The sequence below is a fragment of the Suricata suricatta genome, chromosome 7 (genome assembly GCF_006229205.1).
Source record: "Suricata suricatta isolate VVHF042 chromosome 7, meerkat_22Aug2017_6uvM2_HiC, whole genome shotgun sequence".
NCBI lineage: Eukaryota > Metazoa > Chordata > Mammalia > Carnivora > Herpestidae > Suricata > Suricata suricatta.
The window spans coordinates 39,886,033-39,903,443 of NC_043706.1; the positions used below are offsets into that span (position 1 = coordinate 39,886,033).

At 53.1% G+C, this 17,411-nt stretch overlaps 3 protein-coding genes and 1 long non-coding RNA gene across 6 annotated transcripts in view; 2 read left to right on the forward strand and 2 right to left on the reverse strand.

Annotated features, from left to right (window-relative positions):
* The window catches only part of PTK7 (protein tyrosine kinase 7 (inactive)), a 64,762-nt gene extending 62,383 nt beyond the window's left edge, over positions 1-2,379 (forward strand). Inside the window, exons 19-20 of one of the 2 annotated variants that reach the window (XM_029944764.1) lie at positions 760-938; positions 1,434-2,379. In XM_029944764.1, coding sequence (XP_029800624.1) covers positions 760-938; positions 1,434-1,594 — 340 coding nt within the window. In that variant the 3' untranslated portion in view covers positions 1,595-2,379. The remainder of the gene's footprint in view (positions 1-759; positions 939-1,433) is intronic. The other variant, XM_029944765.1, reaches the window with a different exon arrangement.
* A 4,209-nt stretch (positions 2,380-6,588) lies between these two features.
* Positions 6,589-9,185, reverse strand: LOC115295931. 2 transcript variants are annotated; one of them, XR_003910631.1, is made up of 2 exons: positions 7,971-9,185; positions 6,589-7,599 (listed from the first exon to the last, which is right to left on the reverse strand). XR_003910631.1 is itself a non-coding variant. In XM_029944272.1 (2 exons), exons 1-2 carry the CDS (start codon positions 8,325-8,327, stop codon positions 7,456-7,458), a joined length of 654 nt encoding a protein of 217 aa, XP_029800132.1. In that variant the 5' UTR covers positions 8,328-8,449; the 3' UTR covers positions 6,589-7,455. The 2 variants fall into 2 exon arrangements, 1 of the variants encoding a protein (XP_029800132.1); XM_029944272.1 differs by having other exon boundaries at positions 7,818-8,449.
* Positions 8,175-16,440, forward strand: SRF (serum response factor). Its single transcript, XM_029944271.1, has 7 exons — positions 8,175-9,080; positions 10,682-10,948; positions 12,775-13,036; positions 13,575-13,694; positions 14,719-14,910; positions 15,285-15,361; positions 15,579-16,440. The coding sequence occupies exons 1-7, from the start codon at positions 8,562-8,564 to the stop codon at positions 15,672-15,674; spliced, it is 1,533 nt and encodes a 510-aa protein (XP_029800131.1). The 5' UTR covers positions 8,175-8,561; the 3' UTR covers positions 15,675-16,440.
* On the reverse strand, positions 9,962-11,588 carry LOC115295932. The gene is made up of 3 exons (XR_003910632.1): positions 11,420-11,588; positions 10,233-10,294; positions 9,962-10,107 (listed from the first exon to the last, which is right to left on the reverse strand). It is a non-coding gene; the product is annotated as an uncharacterized LOC115295932 (long non-coding RNA).
* Positions 16,441-17,411: the final 971 nt, after the last annotated feature.

A 17,411-nucleotide genomic window follows, 5' to 3' on the forward strand; every position in this document is an offset into this window, starting at 1 on the left:
AACTGAGCCATGCAGGCGCCCCTATTTATTTATTTTTTTTAATGTTTATTTTTGAGAGTAAAAGAGACAGAGCATGAGTGGGGGGAAGGCCAGGGAGAGACGGAGACACAGAATCAGAAATAGGTTCCAGGCCCCAGGCTGTCATCACAGAGCCTGATGTGGGCCTCGAACCTACCAACCTTGAGGTCGTGATCTGAGCCGAAGTCAGACACTTAACCAACCGAGCCACCCAGGTGCCCTGGTTGTTAGCTTTTAAAAATATTAACATTTAGGGGCACCTGGATGGCTCAGTTGGTTGAGTGTCCGACTTTGGCTCAGGTCATGATCTCACGGTTCATGGATTCGAGCCCTGCATCAGGCTCTGTGCTGACAGCTAGCTCAGAGCCTGGAGCCTGCTTCAGATTCTGTGTCTCCCTCTCTCTCTCTGACCCTCCCCTGCTTGTGCTGTCTCTCTCTGTCTCCTCTCAAAACTAAATAAAAAACATTAAAATTTTAAAAAAGATTAACATTTAGACAAATTTTGATTCTTAATAAAATTTTTACCCCACATGGATGGCTCCAGATTTCGTCCAGCATAACTCCATGCTTCACATAAATGTTAACCAATTTCTCTGAGGGCCTTGATGTAGAGAAGTTGGGCTCTAGCCTGCATATGAGACTGAGACCTGGGCTGAAGGTGGGATCCCAGGCCGTGTTCCCCATTCCACCCTGTGAGCCGGGAGGCCCCAGCCCGTCCCTGTGTGTGCTTCTCTCCCACAGTGAGTACTACCACTTCCGCCAGGCCTGGGTGCCGCTGCGTTGGATGTCCCCTGAGGCCATCTTGGAGGGTGATTTTTCCACCAAGTCCGACGTTTGGGCCTTTGGCGTGCTGATGTGGGAAGTGTTCACCCATGGAGAGATGCCCCATGGTGGGCAGGCAGATGATGAAGTGCTGGCAGGTAGGTAGTTGTATTTCCAGAGGACGATTCCAGATGTTCTGCAGGGGGAGAGCTTGCTCAGGGTCCTGGGGCTAAGCCTGCCTCACCTCTCAGGGCTGGTATTAGCAGGTATACAGATATGGCCACTCCAGCTGAAATACTAATTAATACTTATATACCGGTTGGTAAATAGTTCTTGATCCCGGTGCCCAGTCCAGCCGCTTTGATGCCTGCCCATTGACCCCACTTCAGTCCTCATGCATTGGCTGCCTCCCCGTGCGACATGGACCCTGCCTCCCCCCTCAGAGAGACCTGGGGCCAGCGCCAGGGGGGTCATCACCTTTGATTGCAAGATCCTTCCTGCCCATTCCTTGAGTTGGTGCCCACCCACCCCTGGCAAGAGCACCTGACCCTGAGTCGCCCTCATGTGGCTGCTTATGGGAACTGCAGGCCCCGCAGAATTGGACAGGTAGTTAAATGTTTCGACTAACGCTCTACCCACCTTCTTCCCTGCAGACTTGCAGGCTGGGAAGGCAAGACTCCCGCAGCCCGAGGGCTGTCCTTCCAAGCTCTACCGGCTGATGCAACGCTGCTGGGCCCTCAGCCCCAAGGACCGGCCCTCCTTCAGTGAGATCGCCAACACCTTGGGAGACAACGCGGGTGACAGCAAGCCTTGAGGAAGGAGCCCAGGCAGGCCGTGCCTCAGGATGGTGTGGGCAGGGGAGGACCTCTTGAGGGGCACCCACAGCATGATGGGCAAGATCCCTGTCCTCCTTTGCCGTAGGGGCCCTGCCCTGGCACCAAAGGCACTATTAAGGTCTGGGCAGGGCCTGGGCTTTCCTCCTCTTCCTCATCCTCAGCCCTTGGGGAGGCTGATTCAGACCCATACTTGAGTGACCAGGGCGTTGAACTGGGCAGTGTTCTCTGCCACCCCCTCTCCCATCAGGGACAGTGTGGGTGCCTCAGGTAACCCCAGTTTCTGGCTTGCGTCTCCTCCCCTTATCCAGGTCCAGTTCTGCCAGTCACCTGCCAGCGTGGCCCAGGGAGGGCTGAGCTGGAGATGAGCTGGCTCTGAGGGGAGTTCTTTAATATCGCCAAGTTCCTGGCTGGTTCCACTCCACGGGGCCCACCTCGGGGTCTGTGTCAGGATCGTGGAGGATGTGCCAGTGAGTCCTCAGCCCGTGGACTCGTGCACGCTGACCCAGACCCAGGCCTCCCCCCACCCTTCTCTCCTTTCCTCATCCTAAGTGCCTGGCAGATGAAGGAGTTTTCAGGAGCTTTTGACACTATATAACCCGCCCTTTTTGTATGCACCATGGGCGGTTTTGTATGTACTTGCAGCGTGGGGCGGGGGGCATGGGAGGGAGGGGGGGGCTCTGGAGGAGATGGAGAGGATGGGCCCACCCCAGCCTCACACCTTTATTCTTGTTGTTGTCGTTCGTTTGTTTTTTGTTTTTTTTTTTTTAAACTCGCTGCTCTCAATAATAAAGAAGCCTTTTTTACAACCTGCTTGTGATGCTCATTCCCTGCCATTGCCCATGGACGGTGTCCGCTTTTTCACTTACCAGAAGCGGCCATGTGCCTCCATGAAGTCTAGTGGGGTTTGGACAGGAATTGCCAATAGACACAGGTCTTTGTTTTCCCAGAGCAGACGAGGATATGGGCTCAAGGCCACCTCTTGTCCGTGTGACCCTGGGTTGCTCTCTGATTGCAAACGACTTACTCTTCGCTGGCTGGCTTAATCCTCATGCTCAAGTGGGGAGGGTAGAAGGCAGGGTGGGGGGACAAGTTAGAACAGGATTGGAGATGGAATTAATGACAGATTCAGGCCCCTGAGTCCCTTTAAGACTCAAGGAGGGAGATAGAGCAGGTAGAACAGAGCAAAGAGGGGGCGCCTGGGTGGCTCAGTCAGTTAAGCATCCGACTTCAGCTCAGGTCACGATCTCATGGTTCGTGAGTTTGAGCCTCGCGTCAGGCTCTGTGCTGACGGCTCAGAACCTGGAGCCTGCTTTGGGTTCTGTGTCTCCCCCTCTCTCTGCCCTTCCCCAGCTCATGCTCTGTCTCTGTCTCTCAATAATAAATAAATGTTAAAAAAAAAAACCAAACAGAGCAAAGAGCTGGTGCTTGGTGTCTCATCGATGCCCTTGTTGAGGGCCCTCAACTGGTTTAATTCTTGTCCCTTTGTTACTTAGACCTAATGTTATCAGTTATTATATTATTTTTGTTATTATTATTATTCTAATAGCTTCAGCCTCATTCCCCATCCCAAAGTAATGAGTCCATAACTCATTTTTTAAATAATTTGTTTTTTTAAGTATATTTTGAACATGCAAGAGAGCGAACAGGGGAGGGACAGACAGAGAAAGAGAGAGAATGCCAAGCAGGCTTGATGCTGTCTGCACAGAGCCCCATGGGGGGTTCGAATTCACAAACTCTGAGATCATGACCTGAGCCAAAATCAAGAGTCGGACACTTAACTGAGCCACCCAGGCGCCCCTGTAACTCATTCTTAACTCTGAAATAGCTCTTGTTCCTTCTGTTTCTCATCAAACTTCTCAGTAATGGAAATAACAGCTAATATTTATTGAATACCTGCTTTATACTAAGGACTTTGCTGAACACTTGATGTGCATCATCTCATTTAATCTCTGCAGCTACTCTGTAGTTGTACTCTATTATTCCCATTTCTCAGATTAGGAAACTGAAGCTCAGGGTAGCTAGGTAGTTTCCCAAAAGTTGCACAGCTAGTAAGTGGGTCATTTACTTGTTGACATACAGTGCACCGAGATGTGTTGGGAGTGAAAAAACCCAAGAACAACTTTTCTAGAAGAGTATTTCTTAATATGTGGTTTGCATCCAGCATTGAAAAAATGAAACCATAGAAATTATTAGAGTACATTGTATACCTTAAGAGTATTCTTTTACACAATTTTGTTTGTAATATATTTTTTAATTTTATGTTTTTTATTTATTTTGAGAGACAGAGAGACAGCTCAAGCAGGGGAGGGTCAGAGAGAGAGGGAGATACAGAATCCAAAGCAGGCTCCAGGTTCTGAGCGAGCTGTCAGCACAGAGCCCAATGCGGGGCTTGAACCCACGAACCTGAGCTGAAGTTGGATGGTTAACCGACTGAGCCACCCAGGTGCCCCTGTTTGTAACATTTCATACATGTTTTTATATTTTGGATTATGTCAGTGTTTGGGGTAGTGATGCTATATAATAAGCCCCAAATCTCAGTTGCTTACAACAATTTATTTTTCTCACTCATGGATCTTCAGGTTGGTGAGGTTTGGCTGATCTTGGCTGGACCTAGCCAAGTTGAACTGGGCTTGGCTCTAGGCTGAAGGTGTGGTTTGGGCCTCCTCTGCTTAGCCCTAGAGCATGCTGTCCTACAGGGGCTGGAACACAAGAGGTCAAGCCCGATCATGCACGCATCTGTAATCATGAGTCTGTTAGTATTTTATCCGCCAAAGCAAGTCACGTGTCGAAACCCCAACATCAATCCCGATAGGAGATACTGCAAAGTCACGTGGCAAGTGATGTCGGATGTCTAAGTCCACCTCAGGGTGTGAAGATTTGGGAGAAGCGTTCTAACTCACCACAGGTTATGATTTAGAAATGATTTTTTTACTGGGGGCATTGGAGGCTGCACTCGGAAAAACTAGGAAGGTACTACTACTCTAGAAGGTCAATCACTAACCCCCAATTCACTCCTGGTCTTCCTTGACCCCTCAGCTCTGGCTACACTGCTGGCCACGTCTGCCTCTTCAAACTCTCCTCTCTTGACTTTGGTGATGGTACTCCATCTCCACCTTCTCTGACCAGCCTTCTCCAGCTCCGGTGGAGGCTTCCTTCTCCCGCCTGCCCCAGAGCTAGCTGTTTGGATTACGCCCTTGGCTTTGCTCTTCTCATGTTCTTACCCTTAGGAATCTTGTCTCACTTCACATGGCTTTAATCAGCCCTCTGGTGTGGACAGTTCGCAGAGCCTTAGCTCCAAGTCTAGAAGGCAAATGGTACAGACTTGTATAAAGCAAAAAACACACTCCTCTCTCTCCAACCCTGCTGTCCAGTGGTAAGCACCAGTAGTCTCTCGAGTGTGGCTTTCCAGACTTTTCCTGGGCAAACTGAGTCACAACCTCTTCTCCATTCTATTTTCTCTAATGCTGCAACCACAACTGAGATCTCTTTTGTTCTCCCTGAAGAGCCCTTGCATAAAGGTTAATTCCAAATGGAAACACTTTTAGAGTGGTGGTAACTTTTTGGGGGTGTGGGGTATTTTTTTTTGCTTATTTATTTTGAGAGAAAGAGCATGACCAGGGGAGGGGCAGAGAGAGAATCCCAAGCAGGCTCTGGGCTGACAGTGATGTGGGGCTCAATCTTGCGAATCATGAGATCATGACCTGAGCTGAAATTAAGAGTTGGACACATTAGTGCCTGGGTGGGTCAGTGGGTTGAGCGTTCAACTTTGGCTCAGGTCATGATCTCAGGGTCTGTGGGTTTAAGCCTTGCATTGGGCCCTGTGCTGACAGCTCAGTCTGCTTTGGATTCTGTGTCTCCCTCTCTGCCCCTCCACCTCTCTCTCTCTCTCTCTCTCTCTCTCTCTCTCTCTTTCTCTCTCTCTCTCTTAAAAATAAACATTAAGAAAATTGTTTAAGAGTCAGACACTTAACCAGCTGAGCCACCCTTGGTGATGATAATTTTTAAAAGCAGTCCTTAATTTTTGTTCTGATATTATTTGGGTGATAAAAATCAGGAGAAAGAAAGGCCAGTGTGGGAATGGTGTGGTATGTGGGGCATCTATCTGGCTGGAATTCTGATGCCCCTCTGGAGGTCCTTCATGGTCAGGGGTAGACACGAGAGCCCGTTTTCCAGGGGGCTAGTATGATATAGGCCTTATCAGAGAAGCACCAAACTTGCATTCCAGAAAGGCCAGGCGGGACATTTATCTGAGCTCAGTGAGCTGTGCGGAGTCTACAGTGAATCTGACAGCAGAAGCCTCTGCTGTGACCGTCACTCAATTCAGCTCCTGACTGTAGTGCTTTTGTGGGTACATAGACCAGGAGTTGCTAAAAACTCTTAATGGAGAGAATCCAGATTTTTACGTAAAATGAAGCCATTCCAAGCAGGCCAAGGTGCTGGGGCACTAATGCTGGTGCGCAGGGGTTAGGTGAAATGGGAAAGATCAGTCTATTTGAAGGGAAGCTAAGAACTGTGCTCATTTCACACACCATACCCAGTGGATGTGGCAGACGGTAGTGGTCCTCTGGAGTGCCACTGCTAACGGTCATCAACCCTGCGTGTGTCTAAACCAGGGCTCTCAGACAGAAGAGTCTTTAGAAGTCAGGCAAGAATGAAAGCTTGTGGCTATTTATTGGTCTATGACTGTACTGCTCAGACAAATCACAGTCCCAAGCACCATTAGTGGCCCCTAAAGCTCTTCTGGAACCTATTTATGTATTTGACCTGTTCTTCCTCTTGAGCTAAGACATTCCATATGTTAAACTACCTGTTATGTAGAATAAATTAGGGGGGGAAACCTCTTTGAAATTATTGGGAAATGGGGAAGAGTAGGGCTCTTAATTCCTTCCCGTAGTTAAGAGGTTTGATGAGTATACACACACACACACACACACACACACACACACACACATACACAATTAGGTCTCACAAGTCCCTTGAACATACTTTATTTCAGTATTTTCAGTCTTTGGACTGTGACTCACAGTAAGATGCAATTGACATCGTCATCAGGTACACACACATTGAGCCATATGAAATCAACAATATGCTAAATGGCAATTTTACATGGTTCAACCTAACAGTAATGCAAACCAAGTTTCATGCAGAAATATTTGCCCTTGCTTTTTGTGGTACTCATTGATTTATTATTTTAAATGCTTGTCGCAGTACACTATCAATAATAGGTCAAAACCAACCACTTCATTTAATCTTCACAAAAAAATTTAAGGAAAGGAAACATCACTCTCCCATCCCCTTAAAGACAACCCGATGTTTATTCCAAGAATGAATCGATTACCCCAGTAGCTCCTATTAACTGACCACTTACTCTATGCTTTAGCCTTTATCTCATTTAATTTACATTAAGAACCTCAGCGGATGGGTACTAACAATGAGGAATATGAAGGAGTTTGGAGAGGTGGAACCCTTATTTCCAGGCACAGGCTTAGAAAGAGGCTGATTCCAGATTTGAATAATTTCTTTAATGGCAAAGCCCAAGATATTTTCACGGCCTTGGAGCTGAGACCCAGACCCAAACCCTGAACCTGGGCTTTGCAGCGCTACGGCTCTAACTTCCCACCTCTTCATGGGCTTTCCATAGAAGGGGTAAGGGGTGTGTGGGTGTGTGTGTGTGTGCGCGCGCGTGTGCGTGTGCACATGCTGGCTGGCTGGCTTATTTGCTGAAACTTTGTCTGGCTCTACTTTTTCCCAGGCCTTTGCACTGGCGGTAGGGTGGTCTTTATCCCCGGGACAACCCCCTCCCCCAGCCCAACCCGCAGCTGGAAGTCTTCACTGATCTTCATCTTGTCACCCTGCCCTCTTCGGGGACGGAGAGGCCGATTGTCTCCCCCGGTCTTTTCCAGATGTACGTCTGCCAAAGATCCCTCCAGTATAGAGGATGATGAATGAGGACCGGGGAGCCAGTCTGGTGGGAAAGTGTCGCCTGGAAAAGAGAGGGAAAGGGAAAGGAAGTCGGGGGGAGGGGAAGGGTTGGAGTCGAGAGGCGGAGAAGCGACCTGTCTGGACGCCGGGGACCCAAGCCTCCTCTGCAGAGCCAGTAAATCTGCCTCCCTCAGGAAGGCGTGGGGAAGTGCTCCAAACCCTGCACTCCCTTGGAATTTGGGCTGCATTATATCATTTACTGTAACACTCTGGGACTACCCCAGTGTTTGCTTCCAGTCCTTCCGACGCCGGGTTCCCAGGGCTGCTCCCATTTCTCCTCAGGACTGAGCTCGCGTCCACTCCCAGGCTTCCTCTCCGCAGGTTCCTCCCAATTCTCTCCACCATACTCCGGCCTGGGGGGCGGAGTCGTACCTCCTCTCCTGTTCCTTTAAGAGGCGTCGGCTCCTCCTCCTTCGGAGTCGCCGTCTGACGCGGGATGACAGCAGCGAGTTCGGTATGTCTATGCAAATAAGCGCTCCCTGTGGGCCAATGGGGAGCGGAGGTGCCGGAACCGCGGACCAATGCGGCGGGGGCGCAGGGGCTCACCATATAAGGAGCGGCCTCGCCATAAAAGGAAACATTGTATCTCTTTATATGGGGGGAAGGGTCGGGGGATCCCTCCGCCGCCAGCGCGTGGTCCCGGCCCCCTCCACCCGCCGTCTCGGCCGCGGCCAGCAGCCCCTGCCCCCCGGGGGACGCTGACGGCCGCCGGGCGCGCCGCCCTAGCATACGGACAGGGGGCGCTCCGAGCGGCCTGGGGCAACCCGGGCCACAGGGGCAGGAAAGTGAGGGCCCAGGTCGGCCCGGGCGTGCAGGGGCCCCGGGTTGGCGGCGGCGACGGCAGCAGCGATAGAGGCTCTAGCAGCAGCAGGAGTGCCGGGTTGAGCCGGGAAGCCGATGGCGGCGGCGGCGGCGGCTCCGATTCCTCGCTGACTGCCCGTCCGCCCTCCTGCATTGAGCGCCATGTTACCGAGCCAAGCTGGGGCCGCGGCGGCTCTGGGCCGGGGCTCGGCCCTGGCGGGCAGCCTGAACCGGACCCCGACGGGGCGGCCGGGAGGTGGCGGCGGCGGCGGGACTCGCGGGGCTAACGGGGGCCGGGTTCCCGGGAACGGCGCGGGGCTCGGGCCGGGCCGCCTGGAGAGGGAGGCTGCAGCCGCAGCGACAACCACCTCGGCGCCCACCGCGGGGGCCCTCTACAGCGGCAGCGAGGGCGACTCGGAGTCGGGTGAGGAGGAGGAGCTGGGCGCGGAGCGGCGCGGCCTGAAGCGGAGCCTTAGCGAGATGGAGCTCGGCGTGGTGGTCGGTGGGCCCGAGGCGGCGACGGCAGCCACCGGGGGCTATGGGCCGGTGAGCGGCGCGGTGAGCGGGGCCAAGCCGGGTAAGAAGACTCGGGGCCGCGTGAAGATCAAGATGGAGTTCATCGACAACAAACTGCGGCGCTACACGACCTTCAGCAAGAGGAAGACGGGCATCATGAAGAAGGTACCGGGCCGGGAGGCTGGCCGGCCACGGGGGACCGGGAGGGTGGGGACGCGCTGGGGGAGTCCGGGAGGAAGGCAGAGCCGAGGCGGAGGTGAGAGGCGGCGAGTCTGCAGGAGCTGTGTGGGAGGGGATGGCTGTTACCCCGGGAGGGCGAGAGGGAGGGGGGAGATGCCGCGAACGGCCAGAGAAGAGGGGAAAGGCACCGAGGTGGGAGTGACGGGCGCGAGAGAGGAACGGGGCCCTTGCGGAGTGAAGGGGTGAAGAGTGGTTATGGGAAGCTTGGAGGCTGCTTCGAAGGTGGCTAATAAGACGCGGGGTCACTAGATCCAATCCCTTCTGGTGTTCGGAGGAGGGTGCTGGAAAAGCGGGGAGCTGAAGGCAAGGTATGGAGATGAAGAGGCTGAAGCTCTGTAACAACAATGAGCCAGCATGTGTGGGAGGAAGGTAGGCACCACAAGAGTAGCCCCGGCTGGAAGGAGTGACAGGTCTGATGACCAAATGGGGCTTAAGAGTCCCAGGTAAAGGAGCAGGGCAGGAGAACCGATGCTGCCTGGAGCAGCAGGGACTGAGTCGGACGATGGCCATGTGTCTTCCTTCGCATCCACTGGAAACCGGCACACTCCCTGCAGGACAGCCTTCAGAACCATCTGCCTTTGGGACAAGTGGTGTTTCCAGCCCTAGGGAGAATCTGTGCATGGAGTTTGGGGGAAGGCAGGGAGGTTTGCAGAGGTACCTAGAAATTCTTCCTCTTCCAGCCAGCAATCCAGGCAATAGGGATGAGGAAAGGGGCCGTCTTGAGGTGTAGAATATGATACGATATGGGAAGGGATGGAAGCAGGTGAACTGGGAAACAAGCTAGAACCCTGGGGACATTGGCTAGTGTTTATTTCTGTCCCATATAGAAACCAGAGCTGCTTCCAAGGTGGGTTGTGGAACTTTGGGGGGATCAACCTCGAAAGTTTCCTTCCTGGGCTCATGGCAGGGTGGTAGCCGCTAATCTAGCCCCCATCTCCCACCATTCCAGACGCTGTGGCATCAAGACAAAGAAAGAAAAAAGGGGATAGCACAGTATTATAGGGCAGAAGGACAAATGGCAACAGGCTAGGGCCTGTGTGGTTTCTGGGAAGAAGCGTGGGACAGTTTAGAACTTACGTGGCTCCTTATCCCCAATGTCTTATGTGACTTATAGTGTGATAGCAACTTCAGTCTGGTTCCTGTGAGGGTGAAGAGTGGGTGAGAGCCCTCTCTCCATGAGGCTCCTGGCACCAAGCTGTAGTCAGGAGCAGCTACCTGCTGCTACCCTCCCCACCCCCCCCCATGTCCCTTGAGGTTATATATTCTGTCATTAGGGGGCTGTGACTGTGCTCGAGGTATCTGCAGGTCTGTGGCTGCATGGGTAGTTTTTCTGCTCTCCAGCTCACTTTCAGATATCTTGATAGGACCCTCCCCCTGCCCCAGCCACTGGGGAGGAAGGTCACTGAGGTTGGGGGGAGCGGGCAGGGGGTTGAGATCACTGTGTATTTCCTTTCTTCCCTACTTCCCAAGGAAGGTAGAGAGAAAAAGTTTGGCTGACCTACCCATCTCCTCCCCCCTACCCCCAGGCCTATGAGCTGTCCACGCTGACAGGGACACAGGTGCTGTTGCTGGTGGCCAGTGAGACAGGCCATGTGTATACCTTTGCCACCCGCAAACTGCAGCCAATGATCACCAGTGAGACTGGCAAGGCACTGATTCAGACCTGCCTCAACTCGCCAGACTCTCCACCCCGTTCAGACCCCACCACAGACCAGAGAATGAGTGCCACGGGCTTTGAAGAGACAGACCTCACCTACCAGGTGTCGGAGTCCGACAGCAGTGGGGAGACCAAGGTGTGTTTGGGTCGTCTATCTGAGGGGAAGGCAGGGGAGGGACTTCACCGGCAGAGAGGGGAGGGGGTCCCTCTCTCTCCCTCACTCAGGATAGGTGCCCACTGACGTGGAGTGGAGCCGGGTTAGCGCCCCTCATCCTAGGGGGGCAGGTGTCCATCCTCGCCATGCTGACAGGAGGCCGGCCCCCTAGATAAGCGGGCGGCCTCCGTGCCCTTATAAGGCCGGCTCCGGCTCCAGGCCGGCCTCCCGCCTGCAGCCCGCCCGCCTGGCAGGGCCCTTGCATTCCTCCCGCCAGCTGTCTCCCTGCTGGGGGCGGGGGCGTAGCTTAGCCCTGCCCTCGCGGCAGGCTGAGTTGCCAGGGAGTAGGAAGGAAGCACTCGTGGGCTCCAGAGTCCTGGGAACCCAACACTGTCGGCAGGCGGGCCCGTTGACTGGGCTGGAGACTGACTGCTTTACTAGCCAGCCGCCTACCTCTTCAGGATGTCCGGGCCTCGGCACGTTTAGGGAGTGTATTTGTTGCTGCTAGGGGATGCCGGCCCTAGTTACGCCTCCCCCTTCCTTTTCCCGGTAAGGAGAGAGGGGCGGGGCTTCCTCCATTGCTCCTCGGGGGAGCTCCACCTTCCGGGTGGCCCTTCGCTAACTGGCCAATCGGTGGAAGCAGCACTGTTTGCCTTAGCAACGCCTCCGCCAACCAGGGGCTTCGAGCTCGTCTGCCTAGCAAACATCCCTAGTTGACCCACCTCCAGTATTTGAACCCCCTCAGTTCCCTGCACTGGGTTCTCAGTTCGTGGCTTCCTCCTTCTCCCTTCTAAGAACAAAGGCTCGCTGAGGGAAGGGTCGATGCTCCGGGATACCCCCTCTTACTGGTATATCATCTGTAATTGCAAACTCTTGAAGCAGTAGGGCTCATTTATTCCCAGGGAATTTTGTTGGAGGAATAAATTCCTTTGGTAGTTTAATAAGGGCGCCTATTTAATAGGGGTTCAGTCGGTTGAGCATCCGACTCTTAATTTTGGCTCAGGTCACAATCTCATGGTTAGTGAGATAGAGCCCCGCCTCATGCTTTGGGCTAACACTGATCCTGCTTGGTATCTCTCTCCCTTCCTCTCTCTCTCTTTGCCCTTCCCTCATGCACGTGCGCTCTCTCAAAATAAATAAATAAACATTAAAATAATAATAAATTATATGTTAAAAAAATTCCATTAGTAGTTTAAATGTTAAGTATTTTGCATGAGTGCTTAATTGCCAAACCCCCAAGCTCTCTCTGAAACCCTAAGTTCCCTGAAAAACTCTTGTCCCTCTCTCAGAAGCCTGGCAAGTCAGAGCTGGAAAGATGTTTTTACAGGACACAGTAGCCCAGTCCCCTCATGTTTACAGAAGAGAACTGAGGCTCAGAAAGAGGAAATGATTTCCCCAGAGTCATATAGATGATCACTGCCAGGGCTGGGAATAGACCCCTGTGTCCTGGTTGCCCAGCCGATATGATTTATCATAGTCCATTGGGGCAGAAAATTCAGGGAATTATGATGATATCATCATCATCATCAGAGCAGCAAATACTGCTCTTTTCAGGTGTCAGCCACTTTATGTGTGTTAACCTTTTAATCTTCACAACATCTATGGGGCAGGTCTTCTCCTTTTACAGACAGGAAACTGAAGTTCAGCAGCTCAGTAACTTGCCCCGGGGGTCAGACAGCAGGTAAATGGCAGAGCTGGGGTTTGAACCCAGGTGCACTGCTTCCAGTCTGGGTTGTCACACCACAGAAAGCCTCTGCAGAGGCAGGGTCTGGTAGAGGCTCACTGCTGCGTCTTTACTCTGGGTGTAGGACACACCGAAACCCGCGTTCACAGTCACCAACCTGCCGGGTACCACCTCCACCATCCAAACAGCACCCAGCACCTCTACCACCATGCAAGTCAGCAGCGGCCCCTCTTTCCCCATCACGAACTACCTGGCACCGGTGTCTGCTAGCGTCAGCCCCAGCGCTGTCAGCAGTGCCAATGGGACTGTGCTGAAGAGTACAGGCAGTGGCCCTGTCTCCTCTGGGGGCCTCATGCAGCTGCCTACCAGTTTCACCCTCATGCCCGGTGAGTCAAGTCATAAGGGGAAAATTGAGCATGCCAAGAGTGGGTTAAGGGCTGGGACAAGGAGAACCTCTTTCCCTGCTCTCAGAAGGAGGGTGGACAGGAGCCAGAGCCTCAGAAAAGCCTCTTATGTCCCACTGGTAGGCATGCCCTTCCCCACTGGGACCCCTATTATCCTTGTCAGTAAGTTTCAACCATACTCTCTGGCCTCGTCTAGCTAGCCCATTGCCACAGGGACTGTAGACATTCCACCACTTCACTACCTTGAGTGGAAGATAGGTCGGGTCCTTGATGGTTCAGTGTTAGCTCCTATGTCAACCAAAGAGGCAGAGGCAAGGCCTGGGGTGGGAGGAGGAGGGAAGGGCATGAACAGAGGGCGGAAACCCCTGGAGACAAGATTCAGGACACCAAGGGCCTCTTTAGCTCCCTGGAAAGATAGCTATGGGAGTTGGGGAGCAGTGGGCCCAGGGTTGTTTGTGGGTGCTTGGTGCAGGTGGTGGATGGGTAGGACAGAGCATGAGTAAGTCTCTGTGTCTCATAGGTGGGACAGTGGCCCAGCAAGTCCCAGTGCAGGCCATTCAGGTGCACCAGGCCCCACAGCAAGCGTCTCCCTCTCGCGACAGCAGCACAGACCTCACGCAGACCTCCTCCAGCGGGACAGGTACAGCTCAAAACTCTCGCCTCCCTGCTCCCTGCCCTGCCTCCTTCATGAGGCCTAGCAGCAAGTGCCCCACAATACCCCTCCTGTAACTAAGGTCAGAGAATTTCTTAATGTGGAGATGGAGGCATTTGGCTTAACTCTTACCCTGATCCTTACGGGAAAGTCGGGAGGTTGGCTGGGTTTGGACTCCTGCCCTGTGGTAGGGCTATGGATTCTAGGAAGAAATTAGGGATCACTGAAGCTCCCTTTCTCTTCATTCAGATGAGAAGCTGGAGGCCCAGAAAGGAGAAGTTAGTTGCCCAAAGACACATGTTTGCTTAATTACCAGGAAAGATTTATAAAGCACTTGTTTCCTTGTGGGAGGGTGTGCTAGGTTTTGAGTAGTTGTAATTCCCCTTGGTGTCTCTAGTCATTTTAGAAATGATGAGACACTTTCAAAATAAAATTACTTTTACATTCTTGTTATTGACAGTCTTGTTACAACAAGGTGTGGTCTATGGGCAGAGGACTAGCATCATCTGGGAACTTGATAGAAATGCAGACTCTTAAGCCTTACCCCAAACCTACTGAAGCAGAATCTGCTTTTTAATAAGATCCCAGGTGACCATATGCACATTAACATTTGACGTTTAAAAGTTTGTTAGCCACAGGTTTAGGAAAAGGGAGAAGTGAGAACAAATAAAAAAATGGGATAATGGAGCCCCCTAAAAAGGGAGTATGTGAGTTTCCTTAGAGTGGGTCAGTCACTGTAATCTTTGTTTTTCCCAGGGCCTTAGAGTCTTGGAACAAAGAATTCAGCAGATAGACAATTGAATGGTACAATGTGATAGGATGCAATGAAAGGTTGGTGCTCTCATGTTCAAGAAAAAATAGGGCTTCTCTGAGTTGAAGAAAGGGAGCAGAGGAATGAGTCTTGTTTAGCTTCTGACCTGGGAAATGGCATGAGGGCTCTGGAGTCCCAGAGCTCCTGGGAGTGGGATGGGGGCCAGTGCCAACCTCGCTGATGTGTGTCTGTGTTTGCCAGTGACATTGCCCGCCACCATCATGACGTCATCTGTGCCCACAACTGTGGGCGGCCACATGATGTACCCTAGTCCCCATGCGGTGATGTACGCACCCACCTCGGGCTTGGCTGATGGCAGCCTCACCGTGCTCAATGCCTTCTCCCAGGCGCCATCCACCATGCAGGTGTCCCACAGCCAGGTCCAGGAGCAAGGTGAGTTGTGGGGTGGGCTGAGGAAAGGAGGACCATTTCCTCCCTGACATACCCACATACTCAGATGGCCCCCCGCATATACACCTAGATGCACACATTCACAAATACAAACTAGGATGCCCACACATATACTTACACACACGGATGCTTGCACACATATTTTGACACCAGTGGCTGTTCACTAGGCTACATATGCACACTTGAAAACTCACACCATCATGCACACATGGACATGACACATTTGGACCCTCACCTTTGAGCACTTACGTCTGAGACGTACCGGGTCACTGGTGCCTTTATCATCGCTTCTCTGATATCTGGAAGTTTCACTTGAGCAGGCAATTTGAGTCTCTTTTTGCGGTTTCCCACTGCAGGTGGTGTCCCCCAGGTGTTCCTGACAGCGCCGTCTGGGACAGTGCAGATCCCCGTTTCTGCAGTTCAGCTTCACCAGGTAGATGGGGGGCACCCTTCACCCCATGCCAGCCAGCCAGCCATGTCTTGATCTTGACCTTGGGGATTCAGTTTACCTATTGGTCAAAGCCAAGATCCCTGGTCAGGAGGCCTGGTTTCCTGGTCAGGCCTGTGGCGGGCAGGAAGGCAAGCAGCGGGACCTTCACCTGGCTGGTCAGTCCCTGCCCCCTCTTCCTCACGAGTCCTTTTCCCTCCAGATGGCTGTCATAGGGCAGCAGGCTGGGAGCAGCAGCAACCTCACCGAGTTACAGGTGGTGAACCTGGACGCCGCCCACAACACCAAGAGTGACTGATCCGCCCTGCCACCCTGGACAGATGGCCCAAGGGATGGCACCACTTATTTATTGTTGCCTTTTCACGTTTTCTTTACACACACGTTGACGGGCCGCAGGAGGGAGGCAGGGAGGAGGAGTGGGCAGCCGCAGGACTGAGCCCTCTCACTCCAGCCAAAGAAATGGGCCAGCCTGCCCTCCGCCCCGTCCTCCCTCACCGTCCCCTCCTAGCTCCACCTCCCGTTTTCTGTTGATGGTGGGGCTGTCCTCCCTCCTCAGACTCCCCTTGCCAGCTTGGCTCCTTGTTTGCCATGAGTATTAGCTTATCCAATGGGACCGTGCCCCACCTTCCCACACACAGTCCTCTGTGGGACTAGGCATCGAGTTCCCCCTGAGGAAGCAGTTGGGGTCCTCTCCTGGCCTTGCTGGCCCTGTGTCAGCCCTGTGTCTGTCACAGGCTGGGCAAAAAGAGCCCTACCCCTGCCCCTCAGGAAGCCACCTGGGGAGATGGGGGCTTCTTCCCTCATGCCGCCGCCGCCCCATTCTCTGTAGCTCCTGAGAACTGGGCCTGTGCACAGAGCAGGTTCCTGGGGCCGTCTGCCCCGCCCTGCCTTGCCAATCCCCTTGGGACTCCAGGGACTCCCAGGTTGGAGGGAACCACCAGTGTTCCCTCTCACCGTGTCTTCCCCCCCTCTCCTCCCAGCTGCTTTTACTTAAAGTTGATTTTGAACTTTTTATTTGAGGAGACGAAGTGAAAACAAATCTATAAATATATATTTTTAAAATATTTAAACTTTTTTTTATGGCGTTTTTCTCGTCCCCCTCCCTCCCCAAGCTCCCCTTCCCTGGGGAGCCCTGGGGCTCCCCGGAACTGGCTGGGCCTCTGGGGACAGAGCCACCCCATGAGCTCGGGGCCCGCCAGTGTGTAGGGGAGATTCTGGGATTGCCCGGTCCTGGGTTGTTTCCAGGAGAAAACCGGGGGAGGGGCCCTCAGGCCATGCCCCAACGGGGTGGGGAGGGTGACCCACAGCCCTGGGTCTCTTTTTGCCCTTTAGGGCTATTGCAAGGGAGAGGGAAGAGGGAGACCAAATGTGGGGGCGGGGGTGGGAGGGTGTCAGGCAGAGGCAACTGACTTCATTTGTGCCACACACATGGGCATTGCAGCCTTGTGCTCCCCCAGGCCTGCAGCTGCCTGGGGCCCAAGTTGCAGTGAGCAGGGTGGGGTCTGGGAGGGGGTGAGAGGCAGGAATGGGGGTCAGAAGAAGCGGGAGCAGCTCTTGGGCTGAGTATAGAGATAGGGGAGCCAGAAATGGGCAGCTCTCCCAGGGAGTGAGCAGCTACTGTAACTTTTTTAAATTAAGACAAAAAGCCTTGAAGAAAATGACTTTATTTTTCTAAGTGTAACCTCAGTATTTATGTAATTTGTACAGGGGCCGTGCCCTACCCCACTCTGCCCCCTACGGGGTAGACCTTGAGGATGGGCCAGCATAGGGGGAGGGTCTTTTACCCTGTGTCAGAGCCTACCTTCGCCCCCTATATCCAGAAAGGGAGCTTTTTCAGAACAGGGCAGCAGTTGGGATGGAGTTTTATTAACCCCTGTGACTGCCTTCAGGAAGAACAATCCTGCTTCTGTGATTAGGTGAAGGGGTGGGGGAAGTTTTTGTGCACAGCCTAGCTATCAAGGGGATGATTTGCCGATGAGTTTGAGAACCCCTGTAACCTCTAACCCCCATTGCTGTCTTGCCCCAGTTTGGGGTA

Coding starts and splice junctions, on each gene's coding strand:
- LOC115295931 (XM_029944272.1), bottom strand. CDS start 8,327: ATGCTAGGGCGGCGCGCCCGGCGGCCGTCAGCGTCCCCCGGGGGGCAG. Junction 7,600..7,817: donor GACTGGAAGCAAACACTGGG/GTAGTCCCAGAG, acceptor TCTCTTTTCCAG/GCGACACTTTCCCACCAGAC.
- SRF (XM_029944271.1), top strand. CDS start 8,562: ATGTTACCGAGCCAAGCTGGGGCCGCGGCGGCTCTGGGCCGGGGCTCG. Junction 10,949..12,774: donor ACAGCAGTGGGGAGACCAAG/GTGTGTTTGGGT, acceptor CTCTGGGTGTAG/GACACACCGAAACCCGCGTT. Junction 15,362..15,578: donor CTGCAGTTCAGCTTCACCAG/GTAGATGGGGGG, acceptor TTTTCCCTCCAG/ATGGCTGTCATAGGGCAGCA.